Source organism: Phyllostomus discolor, chromosome 10, assembly GCF_004126475.2.
Source record: "Phyllostomus discolor isolate MPI-MPIP mPhyDis1 chromosome 10, mPhyDis1.pri.v3, whole genome shotgun sequence".
NCBI lineage: Eukaryota > Metazoa > Chordata > Mammalia > Chiroptera > Phyllostomidae > Phyllostomus > Phyllostomus discolor.
The window spans coordinates 91,315,616-91,337,951 of NC_040912.2; the positions used below are offsets into that span (position 1 = coordinate 91,315,616).

At 45.5% G+C, this 22,336-nt stretch overlaps 4 protein-coding genes and 2 pseudogenes across 4 annotated transcripts in view; 5 read left to right on the forward strand and 1 right to left on the reverse strand.

Annotated features, from left to right (window-relative positions):
• LOC114507451 (GTPase IMAP family member 4-like) overlaps positions 1-16,457 on the reverse strand; it is a 122,122-nt gene extending 105,665 nt beyond the window's left edge. The window contains exon 1 of the mRNA XM_036011023.1: positions 16,386-16,457. Within this exon, the coding sequence (XP_035866916.1) occupies positions 16,386-16,443 (58 nt within the window). The 5' untranslated portion in view covers positions 16,444-16,457. The remainder of the gene's footprint in view (positions 1-16,385) is intronic.
• Positions 1-22,336, forward strand: part of LOC114507421 (GTPase IMAP family member 8) — a 772,814-nt gene that overhangs the window by 657,703 nt on the left and 92,775 nt on the right.
• The window catches only part of LOC114507465 (GTPase IMAP family member 4-like), a 658,105-nt gene that overhangs the window by 480,697 nt on the left and 155,072 nt on the right, over positions 1-22,336 (forward strand). The window lies entirely within an intron of this gene.
• The window catches only part of LOC114507468 (GTPase IMAP family member 7-like), a 265,099-nt gene that overhangs the window by 34,858 nt on the left and 207,905 nt on the right, over positions 1-22,336 (forward strand). The gene's annotated exons all lie outside the window — the stretch shown is intronic.
• The window catches only part of LOC114507466, a 199,746-nt pseudogene continuing 181,650 nt past the window's right edge, over positions 4,241-22,336 (forward strand).
• On the forward strand, positions 9,007-10,433 carry LOC114507456 (annotated as a pseudogene).

A 22,336-nucleotide genomic window follows, 5' to 3' on the forward strand; every position in this document is an offset into this window, starting at 1 on the left:
GACTTCCAAAGAAGATCCATAAAGAGAGACCCAGAAGGTCATTACATAATACTCAAGGGAAGAATTCACCAAGAAGACATAAACATAGTAAATATATATGCACCCAACATAGGAGCACCTAAATACATAAAGAAAATCTTAGAGGACTTCAAGAAAGATATGGACAGCAACACAATTATTGTGGGGGATTTTAACACCCCTCTATCAAAAATGGACAGATCTTCCAAACAAAACATCAACAAAGATATTGTGGCATTGAACAATACCCTAGACGAGCTGGGCTTTACTGATATTTACAGAACCCTCCATCCCAAAGAAGCTAAATACACATTTTTTTCAAATGTACATGGAACATTTTCAAAGATTGACCACATGATAGGACACAAAACAAGCCTCAACAATTTCAAAAAAATTGAAATCATACCAAGCAATTTCTCGGATCACAAGGGACTGAAACTAGAAACCAACCACAAGGAAAAAAACCCAAAACACTCAAATTCATGGAGATTAAACAGCATGCTATTAAACAATGAATGGATCAAGAATGATATTAGGGAAGAAATCAAACAGTTTTTGGAAACAAATGAAAACGAACTCACAACAACCCAAAACTTATGGGACACAGCCAAGGCAGTCCTGAGAGGGAAGATCATAGCGATACAGGCCCACCTAAAAAAGTTAGAAACATTTCAAACAAACAACCTAACCCTACATCTACAAGAACTCGAGGAACAACAACAAAGGCAGCCCAGAGCAAGCAGAAGGAAGGAAATAACCAAGATCAGAGCAGAATTAAATGACATAGAGACTAAAAGCACAATTCTAAAGATCAATGAATCCAAGAGTTGGTTCTTTGAAAAGATAAACAAAATCGACAAGCCTTTAAGCAGACTCATCAAGAAAAAAAGAGAGAAAACCCAAATAAACACAATCAGAAATGAAAGAGGAGAGATTACAACAGATACCACAGAAATACAAAGGATTGTAACAAATTACTACAAAGAGCTGTATGCCAAGAAATTTGAAAACCTAGATGAAATGGACAAATTTCTAGAAAAATATAACCTTCCAAAACTCAATAAAATGGAAGCAGAAAGCCTCAACAAACCAATAACAGCAAAAGAAATCGAAGCAGTAATCCAAAAACTCCCAACACACAAAAGCCCGGGACCAGATGGTTTCACAGGAGAATTCTACAAAGCATTTAAGGAAGAACTAACACCTATCCTTCACAGACTATTTCAAAAAATCCTAAAAGATGGAAGACTACCAAACTCTTTTTATGAGGCCAACATCATCTTAATCCCAAAACCAGATAAAGACACAACAAAGAAAGAAAACTACAGGCCAATATCGCTGATGAACATTGACGCTAAAATCCTCAACAAGATACTGGCAAACCGCATCCAACAATACATTAAGAAGATCATACACCATGACCAAGTTGGATTCATCCCAGGTATGCAAGGATGGTACAATATACGCAAATCAGTAAATGTAATACATCACATAAACAAAAGCAAAGACAAAAACCACATGATCATATCAATAGATGCAGAAAAAGCATTTGATAAGGTACAGCACCCATTTATGATAAAAACACTCAGTAAAGTGGGAATAGAGGGAGCATTCCTCAACATAATAAAGGCCATATATGAGAAACCTACAGCCAACATTATACTCAATGGGCAAAAATTAAAATCTTTTCCACTAAGAACAGGAACAAGACAAGGATGTCCATTTTCACCACTTCTATTCAATATAGTACTGGAGGTTCTAGCCACAGCAATCAGACAAGAAAAAGAAATAAAAGGAATCCAAATCGGAAAGGAGGAAACAAAACTGTCACTGTTTGCAGATGACATGAGAGTGTACATAGAAAATCCTATAGACTCCACCAAAAAACTGCTTGACCTAATAAATGAATTTGGTAAAACAGCGGGATACAAAGTCAATATCCAGAAATCAAAGGCATTTCTGTACACCAACAATGAAACAGCAGAAGCAGAAATCAAGAAAAAAATCCCATTTGAAATAGCAAAAAGGAAAATAAAATACCTAGGAATAAACCTAACCAAAGAGGTAAAAGACCTGTATTCAGAAAACTACATAACACTGAGGAGAGAAATCAAGGAGGACACAAACAAATGGAAACATATACCGTGTTCATGGATTGGAAGAATTAATATCATTAAAATGTCTATACTACCAAAAGCAATCTACACATTCAATGCAATACCGATTAAAGTACCAATGGCATATTTCACAGACATAGAACAAACACTTCAACAATTTATATGGAACCATAAACGACCCCGAATAGCAGCTGCAATTTTGAGAAAGAAGAGTAAAGTAGGAGGAATCACAATACCTGACATTAAACTATACTACAAGGCCACTGTAATCAAAACAGCCTGGTACTGGCATAAAAACAGGCACATGGACCAATGGAACAGAACAGAGAGCCCAGAAATAAACCCAAGCCTCTACAGTCAATTAATATTCGACAAAGGAAGCAGCAACGTAAAATGGAATAAAAATAGCCTCTTCAACAAATGGTGTTGGGAGAACTGGACAGCTATGTGCAAAAAAATGAAACTCGAGCACCAACTTACACCTTATACAAAAATAGATTCAAGGTGGATAAAAGACTTAAATATTAAGCGTGACACCATTAAAGTCCTAGAAGAGAACGTAGGTAGGAAAATCTCAGATATTTCACGCAGAAACTTTTTTACTGACTTGTCTCCTAGAGCAAGGGACATAAAGGAAAGAATAAACAAATGGGACCTCATCAAAATTAAAAGCTTTTGCACAGCTAAGGAAAACAGTATCAAAATAAAAAGAGAACCAACTGTATGGGAAAACATATTTGCTAATGATACCTCAGACAAGGGTTTAATCTCCAAAATATATAAAGAACTTACGCGACTCCACTCTAAGAAGACAAGTAACCCAATTAAAAAATGGGCAAAGGACTTGAACAGACAATTCTCCAAGGAGGACATACAGAAAATCCAAAGACACATGAAGCGATGTTCAATATCGCTAGCCATCAGAGAGATGCAGATTAAAACCACAATGAGATACCACTTCACACCAGTCAGAATGGCCATCATAAACAAAGCAACAAACAACAAGTGTTGGAGAGGTTGTGGAGAAACGGGGTCCCTAGTGCACTGTTGGTGGGACTGCAGACTGGTACAACCATTATGGAAAGCAGTTTGGAACTTCCTCAGAAAACTAAAAATGTATCTGCCTTTTGACCCAGCAATTCCATTGCTGGGACTCTATCCTAAGAACACTAAAACACCAATACAAAAGAACCTTTGCACCCCGATGTTCATAGCAGCACAATTTACAATAGCTAGGTGCTGGAAGCAACCTAGATGCCCATCAGTAAATGAATGGATCAAAAAACTATGGTACATTTACACAATGGAATTCTATACAGCAGAAAGAAAGAAGGAGCTCCTACCCTTTGCAACAGCATGGATGGAGCTGGAAAGCATTATGCTAAGTGAAACAAGCCAGGTGGTAAAAGACAAATACCATATGATCTCACCTTTAACAGGAACCTAAACAACAAAACAAAACAAAACAAAAAACTAGCAAAATATAACCAAAGACACTGAAATAGGGGATAGTCTGACAGTGGCCAGAGGGGAGAGAAGAGGGAATTTCAGGGGGGAATGGGTAGGGATTACAGGAACAAATTTGGAGGACACATGGACAAAAACTAAGGGTGGGGGGTAATGGGGGGAAGGGGGGAGGGTTGGGTGGAGGGGCTGGAATGGGAGTAGTGGGGAGAAAACTGTACTTGAACAATGATTGAAATAAAAAAAAAAAGATTTCTCATCACTGGTTTGGTGGTGATGAACTACTTTAGCTTTTTCTTGTATGGGAAGATCTTTATCTCCCCTTCAATTATTTAAAATTAAGTACTTAATTAACTGAAATCCTCACCCAAGTTCATGTCTTTATTCATTTTATTACAGAGAGAAGGTGAGACAGAGAGAAACATCCATGAAAGAGAAACACCGATTGGTTACTTCCCTGAGCAGGGACTGAATCGGCAAACTTTTGGTGTCCTGGAAATGGCTCCAACTAACTGAGCAGTACCAGTCAGGGCTCTCCTCCAATTTTAATAAGAGTCTTTTTCAGTAGAGGCCTCTGACCTGAGCCAGTTTGGACAGCACCCTCCCTTATTTCCCCTCTCCTCTTAATCCACAATGTCCTCACAAAGCTCAGCCTTCAATGTCAGAGACCAGAGCAGGAGACATATTTTACAAGTAGAGAAACATGAGTGAACATGTCTTTGCTGGGGGCAGCGGAAGGGAAATGTGGGGTGTGGAGCATCAGAGTCCCCTCTCCCAGAATCCCTGTGAAACCTCCCGGCAAACTTGCTCTCAGTGCAGGTTTCTCCTTGCTTCCTGTGTCCTGTCTCTGCTGACTGTGCTGACTGACTTTGGGCTGTGACCTGCTGTCAACTCTGAGCCCTGCAAACCCCCACCTCATCCAAGTGTGCTGCTCACAGGGCACCACTTAACAGACACTATAAAGAAACAAGCTCTCTGGGGCAGAGCTGGGTGAGTGGACAGAACTGGCTCTGAGGGCACCTGGTGGGTGGGGAGCACTGGAAAGGTTAGAAGTGGAATTTTCTACTCTCTAGCCTTAAGGCATGAAGATATAAGTCTTTTTTCAAAAGGAGCATCTGTCTTTCTGACAGTGTTTCAAGTGTGTATTTGACGAATCCTATCAGAGGAGCCTGCCCTTCCCGAGTGGCATTTTCAGTCTGTCCCAGGCAAAGTCCCCTCCACTCCCAGTTCTTCAATTGTTTGTGCCCACTGCCAAATGTGTGAGGAGTGTGAGGAGAGGGAATATTTACAATGAAACACCATGCTCCTGAGACAGTGAGTTTGATGAATAAGAAAAGGGTAAACTTTTTCTCAGATGTAGCCTGAACATCAAGGTCAGAGAGAATCAACAAGTAGAAGGAGATTTGAGCAATTTATTTTTTTTAACAATGTGTGTTCCGAAGAACTCTCTGTCTACTACTGTGCTTGTTCATAAGGGACATGGACACTACCCTGAAGAATCCATTGACATAAGCTCACAACCAAACAGGGCAGAGTAGAGAGAGCAGATGCAAAACTCCCGACAGGGATCTCTGCTCATGGGAACCCCCGGGAGCGCTGGGAGAGCCAATAGCCAGGGGACTGCAGCACAGCTGTACCTTGGGTGGTGATGGTGTTGGGGAGAGAGGCTTTGGAGAAGACCATGTAACTTTAGTTTTATCAGACTGTCTGTTACTAGAGGGGAAGAGGGGCTGAGGAGAAGAGGATCAGTGAGGGGCTGAGACAGGGAAAGCAGTCCCAGTGTCCTGGGTGAGCCGGAGGGTGGGAGCAGGGACACTTCTGTACATTTTCGAGGTCAAGTCCATGGGAAGGATGAGCAAAACTGAGGAGTGATGAGCGGTTTAGCTTTTTCTTGTCTGGGAAAGTCTTTATCTGCCTTTCACTCACCCAACACTCACCCAAGGTTTCATTTTAGGAAGGTTTCCTGAGCTGGAACTGACCCTGCAAACTTTTGGAGTATGGTGCAACTTACCAGCTAACTGAGCCACATCCTCCAGGGCCCTCCTTCAATTGTTCTTTTTACTTTTTAAAAAAGATTACTGTCATTCATGCTTAGAGGGAAAGGGAGGGAGAAAGAAAGGGAGAGAGGCATCAATGAGTGGTTGCCTCTCCCGTGCCCCCAACTGAAGACCTGGCCAGAAACCCAATAAAACAGTCTTTCTGGGCAGAGGCCTCTTAACTCAGCCAGTGTGGACAGCTCCTCCCCTCACAGTCTCTCTTCTGCTCTTGGTCCTCAGTGTCCTCACTGAGCACTGCTTCAAGGTCAGAGACCAGAGCAGGACCCAGGTTTTCCCGGTAGAGGAACATGGGTGATCCTGTGTGTGTCGTGGGGAGAGTTGCAGAGAAATGTGGGATGTGGAGTATGGGATCCCCTCGCCCAGGATCCGTGGTAAACCTTCCTGCAAACTGGCTCTCAGCATAGGTTTCTCTTTCCTTTCTCTGCTGACTGATACTGGGCTGTGATCTCTTGTAACCTTTTAACCCTACAAATTCGCTCCTCATCCAGGTTTGTTGCTCACAGGGCTTTTGTACAAATAAACGATTCCTTTCACCACTTAACAGGTCCTATCAATAAACTTAATCTTTCTGCATAGAGGTAGGTGAGTGAGCAGAATCTTCTGTGAGGGCAGCTGTTCAGTGGGAGGGCTGGGAAGGGTCAAAGCAAGGCTGTGACACCTATGTATTATGGCCAAAGCTGATTGGCAAAATTCTGGGGTTTTTCTTCTCAGTTTACAAGAAGGGATTTTCTACTCTGTAGCTTTAAGGCATGAAGACACAGGTATTTCTTCAAAAGGAGTGTTTGTCTTTCTGACAGTGTTTCAAGTGCATATTGGACGACTCTTATCAGTGGAGCCTGCCCTTCCCAACTGACATTTTCAGCCTGTCCCAGGCAAAGTTCCCTCCACTCCTAGTTGTTCAAAGGACTCTGACCACTGCCAAGTGTGCGTAGGCAGTGAGGAGACGAAATATTTACAATGAAATACCATGCTCCTGTGACTGTGAGACTGATGAGTAAGGAAAGAGTCACCTTTTTCTCCGATGTAGGCAGAGCATCAAGGTCAGAGGGAATCAACAAGCAGAGGGAGCTTTCAGCAATGTATTTCCTTAACAATATGTGTTGTGAAGAACTCTGTGTCAGGTAATGTCCTTGTCCCAGGTCAAAAGGGAAGACAAGACTGGACACTCTGCTGGAGGGTTGGCAGTCCTTGGGTGTGGGTCAGCTGGGCCCCTCTCAGCCTGACCCACTCATATGCCTGATGTTAAGTGGTAGTTCCGTGCATAACTGGATGATCTTTTTTTGTTTAGATTAAATGTGTTGGGGTGAGAGTGGTTGATAACACTATGTAAGGTTCAGGTATCAATCCTATGACCCATAATCCCTGTACTACATCATGTAATCACCACCCAAAGCCTTGTCTTCTTCCATGACCACAGGATTGACCCTGTTCACCCTGTTCCACTTTCCCCTCCTCCCTTCCTTCTGGTAAACACCATGTTGTTGTCCTTATCCATGAGCTTGTTTTGTTTTTTTACTTGAGGATTTCTATTTTATATCCCACATATGAATGAAATCCTATGGTTCTTGTCCTTTTATCATGTATGTGACTTATTTCATTTAGCATGATAATCTCAGGATCTAGAAACTGGATAATTTGGAATTGGGTAGCCCCATGGATGTGTCTGGTAGCCAGCAAGCTCACGGGCAGGCCAGGGTGACAGGCACAAGTGGGCTTGTGTCCCTCATCACCCAGCAGGTGAGTCCAGCCTCTTCCCAAGGCAGCTGCAGGGCTCTACAGGGAACAAGGAGACAGCCAGCCACACATGTCCCTATTTGTAGAGACAGGGCTGGCATTACCCTTCTGCTACCCTCTTGTCCAGAACAAGTCATGTGGCTTACCTAGATTCAAGGGCTGGGAAATGGACTCAGCGTTCATGGATGGAGCTAGAGATGCACACCCCAAAGAGGCACATGCCCCAGATGGGAACATCCATGGCCACAGCAGCACTCTGTCACATAGGTCGCCATGTGCCCTCAGCATTGGCAACCTGCTCCAGGGTGGAGCTGGCCTGTGCTGGCCTTTTGTTTCACCTCCCACGATTTTCCCACTCCCTGTGTGGTGACAGCTGATGCCCTCAGGGTGTTCCTAGGTGGAGTCTTCCACTGTGATGCTAACGGGACAATGTTCTCACCCCCCACCTACATTCCCCTTGTTGGTAGCCATTCTGAGTCCTGTGTTTTCAAACTTCTGGAAACCTACTCTCTCATCCCAGGATTCTGGTTATCAAAGGTGGGGAAACTCAGCCTCAGGGGTGGTTTGGCGACTGCCTGGATTAGCAACAGCTTCCCACAGAGTGTATGGAAGATGGGGAATCACTACTGATCTTGTGGAAGCCAGAGATGGGGGTTCTGTCAAATCTCTCCTCTGTTTGATGGACCTTTTAAAAAATCATTGTCGTTACAGAATAGACAGAAGGGGGCATACTGGAGATAAAGAGGCCAGTCAGCGGACACCTGAGGTATGGATGGTGATGGAGGTTGGGTTGGTATTATGGTCTTCTACATGGAGAGAAGTGGTCAGATTGTGGATGGAGGCGATAGAACGTGCTGGTGTGTTGGTTCTGGAAAGTAAAAGGAAGAGAGAAATCAAGGGAGATTCCTAGACTTTTGGTCTGAGGGCCTGGGTGATGGTGATGATGTCTCCGAAAGGGAAATGCAGTCATCGCTCATGTCTCTAATGTCATGGGTGTGACCCTGTGGGCATGAACTCTGAGTAGAGACAGTGGCTGTGGTACAGGGTGCCTCTGCGGCCCTCAGTCTCACTGAAGGACAGTGCTGGAGCATGTTCTTTCTCTGGAAAACAGGCCCTCAGGTGTGGTTGTCAGTGGTCTTGCCTGGTCCCGGTCTGTGTTCACCAAATCTGGAAGCTTCCACTGTGTGACCCATTAACGAGAGAAGCAGAGATCTACTAAACAGAAGTAGGGAAAGTGCTATGCAGATGGTCTGGTGTTTAACTTGATGGAGTTATGTTGAAAACATCGTTCGGTTGGTAGACTATGCTGCTCTGTTATGAACCTCCACGTTTCCTAGGAGGTAGGTCCACCTAACCAAGTGAGACTAAGAAAGTGTAGTTCTACTGATGCTAATGTGTATGTGTTGTTGTTGTTATTATTATTTAAGTGTCAAGGGATTTTATCGTAACTCCAGAAAACTGTTTATACTTTCTGGTTCTAAGTCTTCAACATGTTAATTTAATATAGGAAAACATTTACTATAGATTTCTACACGAAGTCGTAATTTCAAGTAAGGTGTTTGGTGATTCTGTGGGTTATAGTCCCTATGAGAGGGCTTCAACCTGACATATAAAGGGACACTCCTTCTTTCTGCCCAGGTGCCCTGTTCACCCCTACAAGGTGGCAGGGCCTGAATTGCCCCCCTCCCTGGCTTCTTCATGGGAAGAAGAAAAGCTCCCTTGTGAATGTGATGTGTGAGTGAGAGGATCTTCTGCAGTGATCCCACAGTCAGCTTTTGTGTCACTTGCTGCCTTGGCTTAGGAGGGACAGCACCTACAGTGGCTCAGAGTTCTCACTTACACCCTGGGGTGCCCACCTCTGTGGGCCCTAAGCTGCCAAAGGTCAGAGTGAGCAGCCCAAGGGCCTCTGGAGACGTGCCTGGTATTCTCCAAGTCCTGCAGCAGGAACATGGGGCCCAGGGCTTCCTCAGAGCTCTTGTGAGTGCAGGGGTCGCTCACAGAAAAGGATGAGAGCAGGCAACAGAGACGGGCACAGGTGGGTGTGGGTCCTGCAGGGGAAATGCTGGAGGTCAATCCTCACACTGTGGCTTTTGTTTCCTGATGTCCCAGGGCTTAGAAACCAAGACCCCAGAGAGTCACAACTGAGACTAGTCTTAGTGGGTAAGACTGGAGCCGGAAAAAGTGCCACAGGGAACAGCATCCTTGGGAAGAAAGTGTTTCATTCCACCATCACAGCAAAATCCGTCACCAAGATCTGTGAGAAAGGGAGCTTTATGTGCACTGGGACAGAAATTGTGGTTGTGAGCATGCCTGGTCTTTTTGACACAGAGGAGCCGGATGCTGACACACAACAGGAGATTGCTCCTTGCATCCTCGTGACATCCCCGGGGCCTTATGTGCTGCTCCTGGTGGTCCCACTGGGCCAGCAAACAAAGGAAGAGCAACAGGCTGTGGAGAAGGTGCTGACGATGTTTGGTCCCACAGCTAGGAGATACATGATTCTCTTATTCACCTGGAAGGATGACTTGGATGATGTGGAGTTCTGTGATTACATAAAGGAAACCCCAGAATTCGTTCAGGATCTGAGGGAGTATTTTGAGGGTCGTCACTGCTTGTTCAATGATAAGGCAACAGAGGCTGAGCAGGAGGCCCAGAGGGCACAGCTGCTGGACCTGGTCCAGTGCATGGTGATGGAGAACGACGAGGGGGGATTCTACACTAACGAGATGTACCAAAGGGCATAGGAGGAGATTCAGAAACACATATGAGTGATAGAAGACAAGTGCAGAGGTGAGCTGGAGAGGGAGAAGAAGCAGACAAGAGAGGAGTGTGAGGAGAAAATGAGAAACCTAGGAGATAGCCTGGAGAGGAAAGGAGAAAGAAAGAAATGGAAAGTGAGTTGGCAGAAAGGGAAAAGTGCTATGTTTCAAGGCAGGAAAATGTCAGGGGTGAAACTGAGAGTAAGAGTGATATACTTCAGTACATCATGCAAATATTGAAGCTTCCTGTGCCTATGTTATCATTATTGTTCAAGAATACTTAAGCTCAGTGAAAAGTCTATGTGTATTTCTCATGATATTTGGACCGCCCCCTCCCTATATTACTCATCCCCCAAAGTCAGAGCTCTCTGTTTCTGTCCCTCCGGCTCTCAGGACTAGGGAGGGTGGGAAAGTTCACTGAGGACAATTGATTGATTTAACCTGGAAGGGACACATTCTCAATTTGTAAAAGTCCCGGGGAAAGTATGGATGCTCCCTACCTTCTGAACCCTTTCTCAGACACACAGAAAAGGAATGCAGGAGACCAACAGTTGGTGAGTCCAGGCCTGCTCTACTTACCCTTAGGAACCCTTTCTCCTCCAGATGCTTTCTAGATGGGCAGAGAGTCTCTACCTGTTGCTTCTACTTCTTCTTTTCGCCTTAAGTCCTCTGTGATTATTTTACCCATATGCTTAGGTAATCTATAGACAGAAATGCTTAGAGAATTCTTTCTTCATTAACATAAATTTGTTGCATTACACCCTAACCTAAGGACTGAAATTGTTCCTTATCATCAGCCCAGTGAAAGGACAAAGAGCTGTTTGAAAAACAGACCACCCAGAACTCAGCAGAGTGAAATGACAGAAAGGGCAAAGGACATGGATTCAAGAATGTTCAGAATATTCAGATGTTCCTATAGAAGTGCTTTGACCAGCCTCAATTCCAGCATGTTGCTGAATGACTAGTTCTGTCTTTTCCTTGGGAAGCCAAATGATGCCACTGCACCACTATCATCCCACACCTTGATGACTCCCTGCTGGGAGGGCGGTCCCCACACTGTTCCCCACCCCCTTGAATTGTTTCCCTACTGTTACTATAATAAACCTTTTCTCTTCTTTCTTCTTTGTGCAAAACTTGAAATCTTTTACCTTAGGAAAAACCACTGATACTTCTTCTAAGAGCACAGGGAAGAATTTCACTTTTTGGTAAAATTTCAAGATGGTTTCTGAGATTTTTGTGGATTTCCTGGTTACAAATGAGATCCCTTTATTGTATGGATAACTGTAGTGCAAATCTATCCCTTCTCTCCTGGGCACTCCTACCCAAGTAATTTCTAGGAGCTCCCAAAGCACATTTCTGTGTCCAAGCAGCAGGTTCTGGTGATCACACACCCAGAGGGAACTTCAGTGGTCTGCCTGGAAAATGAACCAAGGGACCACAGTGCAGGTCAGGTCTGGTCACAACTGGTCAAAAGGGAGAGAGGACAGTCTGGCTCCTTTTTTTGAAAAGTTAACATAACAGTAACAAATGGTTTCACATCCTGAGAGAGACCAACTGCTTTGCCTTTGTGAGAGGGGATCATTTATGACATGTCTCTCCCTCCTGGGTTGCAGGATAAGCCCTTCCTCCTTCTAGAAGAAAAATGGTCATCTTGGTGCAGTAATGCCCAGTGTTACCTGGGGGTCCTATCCCTGTGACTTCCAAAATCTGCAGTGACAAAGCCAAAGGCTACAGAAAGTTCTGTATGTGTTGTTACTGGGGAACCAGGTAGAGAACTGAATTGCAGGTTTGCAGGGCCTGGACACGATGGACAGAGGACAGTGGCACATGACTGAGAGCACAGAGGGACGCAGGAGGGGGCAGCTCAGAATGTTCCTCTAAGAGCAACAAGGACTTGGGACTGTCTGTGCTGTAGAAGTGTTACTTGAGCCAAGGTTCACCAGCTCTCCAAGGGTGGGGTGAGAAATATTTTGGGAGGGGCTCATGGACACAGGCACTTGGTACACAGTGGTGAATAAAGAGGCTAATACTTTGTCCCTGGCACACCAGCGTCAGATCGGTGTGAGTCCTATTGGTGTCTTGGATGAGATGGAAACGTTTTCTTAGGAAGGTCAGGTGGAAGGTAAATTCGCACGTGGACTATCCAGCTGCTCTCAGTCCTGTGTCCTACACCATGGACTGTCCTGCTGTGTTCTCTGCATCACAGGGAAGGGGCGGGGACATTCCTCATTGTCCTGTCAGTGATAGGTCCCCGTCAGGGTCTGCCCTTGCAGTCTGAAGCACATGCTTGCACCATGAGGGAGTGGTGTCAAATAGCAATTCAACTTCTCACCTGAGAGGTTCAAAAGACTTGAAAATACCTGTACCACCATTTTGAATCCCCCGCCCCCTGAGTTTACAACATTCTTCATAGATTTGGGAATTCTTTAAGACATGATATTATTTGGCCAATGGTCTTACATCTCACTTCCCTTCTTGCTCTGAAGAAAAACACTTGGGAAGGGTTGGCAGGTGGCGGGAAGGGGAGGGAGAAGGTTGCCCTAGGGAAGAGAAGGAAGAGGAGGAATATGATGGAGACTTGTGTGGGCACAGCTGGACCACCGGATTCACCCCAAGTGCTCCCTGTGAGTGGTGTCACTGCTCATGGGAGTCTGGAAGGGACATCAGAGAGAAGAAGTGAAAAAAAGTGAGCAATGGGAGAAGAGGAACCTGAAATGGAACAAACCCCTGGCATAATTGGTTTGGGAGGGGAGGGGAAGAAGGTCAATCTCGGTGCTGCCTTCATATGGTCCCCCAGAGACGCACCCTGTCCAGCTGCACCCTGGGGCACTGGGACTCCTTAGATCACTGAGACGGAAAGTATTTTAAAATCTAATCTACATAGTCCTATTGTTTGCTTTGTCTGTGCCCCTGACTTAATGATACAGAGCTTTTTTTTTTGAAATCCTCACCTGAGGATATGTTTATTGATTTTAGAGAGAGCAGAAGTTAGAGAGAGAGAGAAAGTGATAAAGCATCCATCTGTTGCTCCCCTGTGTGCCCACTGAGGACCACACCCAAAATCTTCTGGTGTACAGGACCATGCTCACATAGGAGAGAAGAGTAAAGTTTTATTGTAGTAACAGTAAGCAAACAATTCAGGGGGTGGGGCAGCAGTGTGCAGACACCCCTCCCAGCAGGGAGTCATCAGGGTGCATGGAGATGGAGGTGCAGTGGCAACAGTTGGCTTCCCAAGAAAAGGAGAGAACTAGTCATTCATCAACATGCTTGTGTTGTGGCTGGTCAAAGAGTTTCTACAGGAACAGTTGAATGTTCCAAATGATGCTCTCTTTCCTGTTGAATCTGTGTCTTTTACCTTTTCTGGCATTTCACTTCGCTGAGTTCTAGAAGATCTGTTTTTCAGATAAGTCTTTGTACTTCAGTGGGCCAATGATAAGGAACGATCTAAGTCCTTCCATAAAAACTTAATTCAATAAATTTATGTTCATCAAGAAAGAATTCTATAAGCATCTCTCTGTATAGATTACTAAATGCAAAGAACCAATTTCACTAACCACTTGGGCAGAGTAATCACTGTGACCCTAAAGACAAAAATTAGGAGAAGAACCACAGGTGGAGATTATCTGCCAATCTAGAAAGAATCTGGAGGAGAAGCAGTTACTAGGGACAAATAGAGTGAGCCTGGGGCCACCAACTTTTGGTCTCCTGCATTTCTTTTCTGTGTGTGTCTGAAAAAGAGTTCAGGTCACAGGGGGCATCTGTATATTCTGCCTTGGAGGTTTACAGATTGGACACGTGTCCCTCCCCTGTGAAATCAATTAAATATCCACCAATGGCCAACAGTGAACTTTCCTGCCCTCCCTCGTCCTGAGAGCCTGAGGGACAGAAGCAGGGAGCTCTGACTTTGGGGAACGATTTCTAGGAGGAAGCGGCACCAGAAAATATGCAGGAAATATAGACAGATTTTCATTTTTTGTCAAGCGCTTTGAACACACATGCGACAGCAAAGCCAACAATGTTCAATACTCCCATGAGGATGTCAACTATCCTATTCTGACTCTCAATTTCACCCCAAGCATTTTGCTGCAATGAAACAGCAGTTTTCCCTTTCTGCCAGCACCCTCTCCATTTCTGCCTTTCTCTTTTCCTTCTCTTCTATATCCTCCAGGTTTCTCATTTTCTCCTCATACTCCTCTCTTATCTGCTTCTTCTCCCTCTCCAGCTCAGCTCTGCACTGCTCTTCTGTCACTCGGATCTGTTTCTGAACTGCCTCCTCATCTGTTTGGTACATCTTGTTAGTGTAGAATCCCCCCTCGTTCTCCATCACCATGCACTGGACCAGGTCCAGCAGCTGTGCCCTCTGGGCCTCCTGCTCAGCCCCTGTTGCCTTATTGTTGAACAAACAGTGGCAATTTCTGAACTCCTTCATCAGATCCTGAATGAACTTTGGGGTTTCCTTTATGTAATCACAGAACTCCACACCATCCAAGTCATCCTTTCGGGTGAATAAGAGAATCATGTATCTCTTAGCTGTGGGACCAAACATCGTCAGCACCTTCCCCATGGCCTTATGCTGTTCCTTCACGTACCAGCCCAGTGGGACCACCAGGACCAGTGCATGAGGCCCCGAGGACATCAGGAGAATGCAACGAGCAATCTCCTTTTATGTGTCAGCATCTGGCACCTGGATTTCGGTGACAGATCTTATTGCGATGTTGGAATGAAACACTTTCTTCCCAAGGATGCTGTTACCTGTAGCACTATTCCAGGCTCCGGTCTTACCCACTAAGACTAGTCTCAGCTGTGACTCTCTGGGGTCTTGATTTCCAAGCCCTGGGACATCAGGAAACAAAAGCCACAGCATGAGGATTGACCTCCAGCGTTTCCCCTGTAGGATCCACACCTAGCAGTTCCCATCTCTGTTGCCTGCTTGCTTCCTGTCTCGTGAGTGACCCCTGCACCCATAGGAGCCCTGAAAAAACCCTGGGCAATATGTTCCTGCTGCAGGACCTATAGAATTCTGGGCACATCTCCAGGGTCCCTTGACTTGCTCACTCTGACATTTCCAGCTAAGGGCTGACAGAGGAGGACCCCCAATGGTGTAAGTGAGAACTCTGAGCCAGTGTAGCAGTTGTCCCTCCTAAGCTAAGGAAGGAAGTGACAACAAAAGCTGACTGTGGGACATCACAGCAGAAGACCCTTTCACCTCCACATCATATTCACAAGGGAAGTTTTCTTCTTCCCGTGAAGAAACCAGGGAAGGGCGATTCAGGCCCTCCCACCTTGCAGGGCTGAGCAGTAACTTGGGCAGAAAGAAGGAGTGTCTCCTTATATGTCACATGTGCAGCCCTCCTGTCAGGGACTGTGACCCACAGAAGCACAAAATGCTTTACTTTGCAGTTTCAAATTTGTGTAGAAATCTAATGAAGTTTTCTAATTTTAAATTAATATGTTGAAGACTTACAGCCAGAAAGTATTCATGGTTTTCTGGAGTTACTATAAAATCCCTTGATACCTAAATAATAATCATAATAATAACAACAACAACAACTCATGCAGATTAGCACCAGTAGAATTACACTTTCTTAGGCTCCCTTGGTTAGGCCTATGTGCTTCCTGGGAAAGTTTCAGGTTAATGGCAGAAACCATAGCCTACCAACTGCAAGATGTTTTCAAAATAACTATCGCTCAGTTAAACACCAAATCACCTGCTTAGCTCTTTCCCCATTTCCCTTCAGTAAATCTCTGTTTCTCTTTAATGTGCCTTATGGAGGAACGCTTCAGGATTTGGTGAGCACAGCCCAGGACCAGGCAGGACAAGAAACAACCGCACCCGAGCACCTGCCTCTCTGACAAAGACCCTCCAGCACGGCCCTTGAGTGAGACAGTGGCCTCTGGCAGGACCCTGTATCACACACAGCCATTGTCTCTGCTCAGAGACGATGCCCACAGGGTCACACCCATGACATTACAGACAGGAGTGATAACTGCATTTCCCTTTCAGAGACATAATCACCAACACCCAGGTCCTCAGACCAAAAGTCTAGAAATCTCCCTTGATTCCTCTCTTCCCTTTACTTTCCAGATCCAACCCACTGGAATGTTCCATTGCCTCTATGAGAAATGGGGTTGGGGCTATTTGGGTCTTGCTCAGTTGGGGACTGCCACACAGGACAGGAGAGCCCCACCAGGTCCCCTCCTTCAGCCTGGCCTGGGGAGCCCGAGCCCCCTCTCACCATGGCTGGTCCCAGGTTCGCTGATGCTGGAACTCGAGCTGTGCAATGGAGCTGCCATTGTCGTGTGAGTTCCTGTGGGTAAGAAACAAAACCCATTTCAGGGAAATGGAGAGTAACTGCAAACCGAACCTCCTGCAGCCAGCGGTCCCTTCTTCTCCTAGACTGGCTACTTGATTTCTCCTCCTTCCCAGCACTTCTGCTCCACTCCCCTGGCCAGTCTCCTTTTTGCTTCCTGTTCTTCCTCTGCACAAACATACAGGCTTCAGGTGCTTCCTCAGCTGGGCTTCTGGGCACTGGACACCCTTCCCCTGACCCCTGAGTAACTTCTTCCTCTGAACTACATTGGAACCTACTCTATAGCCTTTAGCCTCCAGAGAGCTCTGACCTTTCATGTCCATCTCAGACTCTCCACTGGGCAAGTTCATGAGCATCTAACACAGCAATGGCCACAGAAAGCCCTTGACAATCCTGCTCTCCATCAAGTTCTACCTTCAGGTCACAGTGGCAATCTGGTTCCTGCCCCCATGTCAGAGGATGGCCAGAGCCCTCATCCCAGGGACCCTGCAGAATCATTGGGGTTCTCTACAGGATATCTCTCTTCAGTTTTGCTCATCAATCCCATGAACTCCACCTCCAAAATGTGCAGAACTATCCTTTCTCCCACCTTCAGACTGTTCTAGGCCACTGGGACTGGTTTCCCTGTTATAGTCCCTAACTCATCCTCTCATCCTCAGCCCCTCTTCACCTCTACAATCAGACAGTTTGTTAACATTCAAATTTCATTATTTTCTCCAAAGCCTCTCCCCGCAACACTGTCACCACCCACAGGACAGCTGAGCTGAGGTCCCCTCGCTGTTGGCTCTCCCAGTGTTCCCAGGGGTCCCCCTGGAGCACAGATCTCAGTCGGGAGTTCTGCATCTGCTCTGTCTACTCTGCCCTGGTCAGTTGTGAGCTTCATGACAGTGGACCCTCTAGGGGAGCATCCTGTCCAGTATTCCCTCATCATCCGGGAAAAGCACATTACTGGACAGAGTTCTTCATAACACATATTGATAAAGAAATACATTCATTAAACCTCCTGCAGCTTGTTGATTCCCCCTGACCTTGATGTTCAGCCTATATCTGAGAAAAAAGTAACCCTTTCCTTATTCATCAATGCTCACAGTCACAGGACTATGGTATTTCATTGTAAATATTGTACCCCCTCACTGCCTACGCACACTTGGCAGTGGTCAGAGTCCTTTGAAGAACTGGGAGTGGAGGGGACTTTGCCTGGGGCAGGCTGAAAATGCCAGTTGGGAAGGGCAGGGTCCTCTGATAAGAGTCGTCAAATACACTCTTGAAACACTGTCAGGAAGGTAGACATTCCTTTTGAAAAAAGACTTATATCTTCATGCCTTAAGGCCAGGGAGTAGAAAACCTCTTCTCGTAAATTGAGAAGGGAAATCCCAGAATTTTATCAATCAGCTTGGGTCACAAGGCATGTGTGTCAGAGCCCTGATTCTGACCCTTCCCAGCTCTCCCCTCCCACCAGCTGCCCTCACAGCCAATTCTGCCCAATCACCCAGCTCTGCCTCAGAGAGCTTGAAGTTTCTTTACAATATCTGTTATGTAGGGACAGGAATCATTTATTTGTACAAATGCCCTAGTCAATGCCTAGGCCAAGTTTGAGCAGCACACTTGGATGAGGTGGGGGTTTGCAGGGCTCAGAGTTGACAGCAGGTCACAGCCCAAAGTCAGTCAGCACAGTCAGCAGAGACAGGACACAGGAAGCAAGGAGAAACCTGCACTGAGAGCAAGTTTGCCGGGAGGTTTCACAGGGATTCTGGGAGAGGGGACTCTGATGCTCCACACCCCACATTTCCCTTCCGCTGCCCCCAGCAAAGACATGTTCACTCATGTTTCTCTACTTGTAAAATATGTCTCCTGCTCTGGTCTCTGACATTGAAGGCTGAGCTTTGTGAGGACATTGTGGATTAAGAGGAGAGGGGAAATAAGGGAGGGTGCTGTTCAAACTGGCTCAGGTCAGAGGCCTCTACTGAGAAAGGCTCTTATTAAAATTGGAGGAGAGCCCTGACTGGTACTGCTCAGTTAGTTGGAGCCATTTCCAGGACACCAAAAGTTTGCCGATTCAGTCCCTGCTCAGGGAAGTAACCAATCGGTGTTTCTCTCTCATGGATGTTTCTCTCTGTCTCACCTTCTCTCTGTAATAAAATGAATAAAGACATGAACTTGGGCGAATTTCAGTTAATTAAGTACTTAATTTTAAATAATTGAAGGGGAGATAAAGATCTTCCCATACAAGAAAAAGCTAAAGTAGTTCATCACCACCAAACCAGTGATAAGAAATCTTAAAGGCACTTATTTAATAGGGAACATTCAAAAGAAGGAACAGTTATAAACATTAAAATGTCAATAAACACATACTCGTCATAATCAGTATAAATGTGAATGGATGAAATGCCCCAATCTAAAGACATGGGGCAGCTGAATGGACAAGAAAACCTGATCCATATACACTCTGTCTACAAGAGGCCCACCTCAGGATGGAAGGCACACAGAGATTGAAAGTGAGGGGATGAAAGAAGATACTTCATGCAAATGATACAAGCAAAAGAACCATCAACAACATGCAAAGGCATCCATCTGAATTTGAGAACATATTTACAAATCACATAGGTGAAAGTTGCGAATATCCAAACTATGTAAAGCATTCATACAACTCAATTGCAAAAAACAAGCAATTCAATTTGAATAAATTTGCCAACGTTTTCAATAGATATTAAAAAAAGACATAGGGACAACCAAGAGGTGCATGAAAAGATGCTCAGCTTCACTACCCATCAGGGAAATGGAAATCAACACCACAGAGAGATGTCACTTCACACCTGTTAGAATGGCTGTTATCAAAAAGACAGAAATAACAAACATTGGTGAGGATGTGGAGAAAAGAGAACCCTCGTGCACTGTGAGTGGGAATGTAAACTGGTGCAGCTGCTTTGGAAAAGAGTTTGGAGGTGCCTCAAACATTACAAACAGCTGCCCTGGCCAGCGAGGCTGGTTTGGATGGAGCGACGTCCTGCAGGGGAAGGACTGTGGGTTCCACCCGTAGTCAGGGCAGCTGTGGTAGGGGGTTGATTGACACTTCTCTCTTTTATTCATGTTTATCTCTCTCCCTTGTTCTAACAGCAATGAAAGCAAACATCTACAGGTGAGGATCAAAAAAATTTTAAAGATAGAACTGCCATATGATCTAACATTCCCACTCCTGGATATGTAGCTACAGAAAACAAAAATCCCTGCAGCATGACTTATAATAGCCAAGAAACGGAAGGAAGCAACGCATCCATACATGGGAGAACAGGTAAGGAAACGGTGGTGTATACAGAACAGTGTTCAGCCATAAAACACCCCAGATCTTGCCATTCACAATGACATGCATGGATCTCAAGGGCATTTGCTAAGCGAAATTCAATCAGACAGAGAAACACAAATATCCTATGATCTCCTGTGTGGGATCAGAAACAAATCAACAAACGAAAAACCAAGCTCAGAGACCCAGAGAGTGGATTGTTGGTTCCCATAGGTGAGGGGCCAGAGGCGTGGTTGCGGGGGATCAAAGGTAAAAGTAAAAATGAATTAAAATGTAAAACAAACTGAGTGCACCCTGTCACGTGATAACACGTATACAAGGTAATGGGAAGTACTAGAACTTGTTAGAAACGAGTTTACAAAATTGGTTATTAAACCTCCTAAAGAAGCAACGAATTTCATTTTGCGTAAACTAAAATGTAATAGAGCTGGGAATGGCAGGTATTTAGGGACCACTGTGTGTGACCCGGAGACTCAGTGGTGGGAGACCGACGGTAAAACAGGCTGCAGGTTGTCACACGGGCTCGTGTCAGTGCCTTTTACATGTGAGTTTGTTCCTGTCTAGAGACGGAGTCCATGTATGCACAGTTGTTCATAATTCTCATCCAAGGACATTTCATTGATTTTAGAGAGAGAGAAAGAAAGGGGTGTGGTGGAGAGAGAGAGAGAGAGAAATCACTGTGAGAGAGAGACTCCCGCTGGTCACCTCCCATGCGAGGCAGAACCAGAAATGGACCCACAACCCTCTGGGGCATGGGATGGCACTCCAACCAACTGAACTACCCAACCCGGGTTGTTTTCTTTTGTCTCAGTGTATTGATTGAGGGACAGAGAGGAAGAGAGACAGAGAAAAAGACAGAGAAACATCGATTGGGTGTTCCATTTACTCATATATCTCCTACGTTACCTGACCAGAGGTAGAAACTGCAACTCAGCACACAGGGAACATGCTCCAGCCAGATGAGCTCCCGGGGTTATTTCTGCACCTCTCCAAGCTCAAAGCCTCAAAGGCTTTGTCATTGTGGCCTCAACGATTTTAGATCTTGCAAACATTTCCTTTTTTCCCCACAATTTGACATCTTCTCCAACACGAGTCTCACCTCCTCATGCACATAAACAGGTCTGCACCACTGCGGTGGAAATTACATGGTGAAGAGACCAAAAAGCTACCTCCACACCCATCATACCCCTGTCCCAGGGTGTGTGGGGTCGACCACCGCTGTCAGCCCCTCTCTCAGGGTCTTCTCCCAGACTTAGGAGTCTGAGCCTTGAGGATGAGAGGTCCCAACCCATCTCTGGAAGGCAGACAGAGAGGAGGATGAACTGGGGTGACCATCCAGTCACCCCATCCCAGAGAGGCTGAGGCTGAGGTGGCCATAGGGGCTGACCTGAGAGCCCCAGGTGAAGCCAGGGACAGCCTACAGGACATCCCCCACTCCTGACATTCAGGATGCTTCTCTAAGGATTTGTTCTCAAACAGGAAAAGGCAATCATGGAGAATGGACATCTGAAAGAGACATGGAAGAGACACAGATAACAGAATAAATAACTCCTAAGGGAGCCATGAACTCAGGAAACCTGAGGGAAGAAACCTAACCAAACAAATGAAAAAATAAACTTTCTCATCAGGTATCGAGGTTATTAACCATTCCTCTGAAGTCAACTAAAAAGGTTGGAAAATATTACCTATATTTTCTCAACAACATGCAAGAACCGCCAAGGAAAGGAGCTTGCTCAGACGTGGAGCCCCATGAAGGAGGAAACCCAGACCCGTAAGTGAAGGACAGCAGCTCACTGTCACTCTGAGGAGATTTACCAACAGGGAGAACTTGGACCATGTTTCTGCAACCTCGCTGACATGGGAGCCAAAGGCAAGGCCTGAATCAATAGCGATCTCACAGGGAACTCTGACCATAACCCCCAAAGGGCTAACCCCTCAGAAATGTCAGTGAGCTCTACCTGGTGAGCGCAGGGAGGGTTGAGAAAGAAAAGGCCAGGGTGCACTGCAAACAGGCAGAGGATGCTTGTGGAGAGAAAACAGAAGGGAAGACCACAGAGGAAATCATTAAAGCTGAGAAAACACACCAACCCAAAATTCAGACAATTCAGCACATCCCAAAGACAATCATGAAGAAGGAATTCGCACTTTGACACATAAGACGAAGCTGTAGGACATCAAAGCAAAGAGAATTCCTCAAAGGAGCCAGGAAGACAGACCCATGACCTTCCAGGAGGAGAGGCTGGAACTGCACTGACTCCTGCCCGGTAACAGAGCAGCTGGAAACAGTGCCAGCACACCTGCAATGAGCTCAGAGAAGATGACAGCTGACTCAGAACTGCACACTCAGGGGACAGCTGTCAGGAGTCAGGGCAGCACACGTGCATTTCAGACAAGGAAGGGGAGGGCTCCTGCCCCCAGCATGACCTCACTGGAGGGATTTCTACAGAGTGCGCTGGACACGAGTGGAAAGCAATCCCATCAGTGACTCAGAGGGGAAAGCAGAGACTAAGTCCAAACTAATAGAAATAGTGCAAAGTAGTGGAAACAGCCTCTAGATTCTAAAAGGAAATAAAATTAA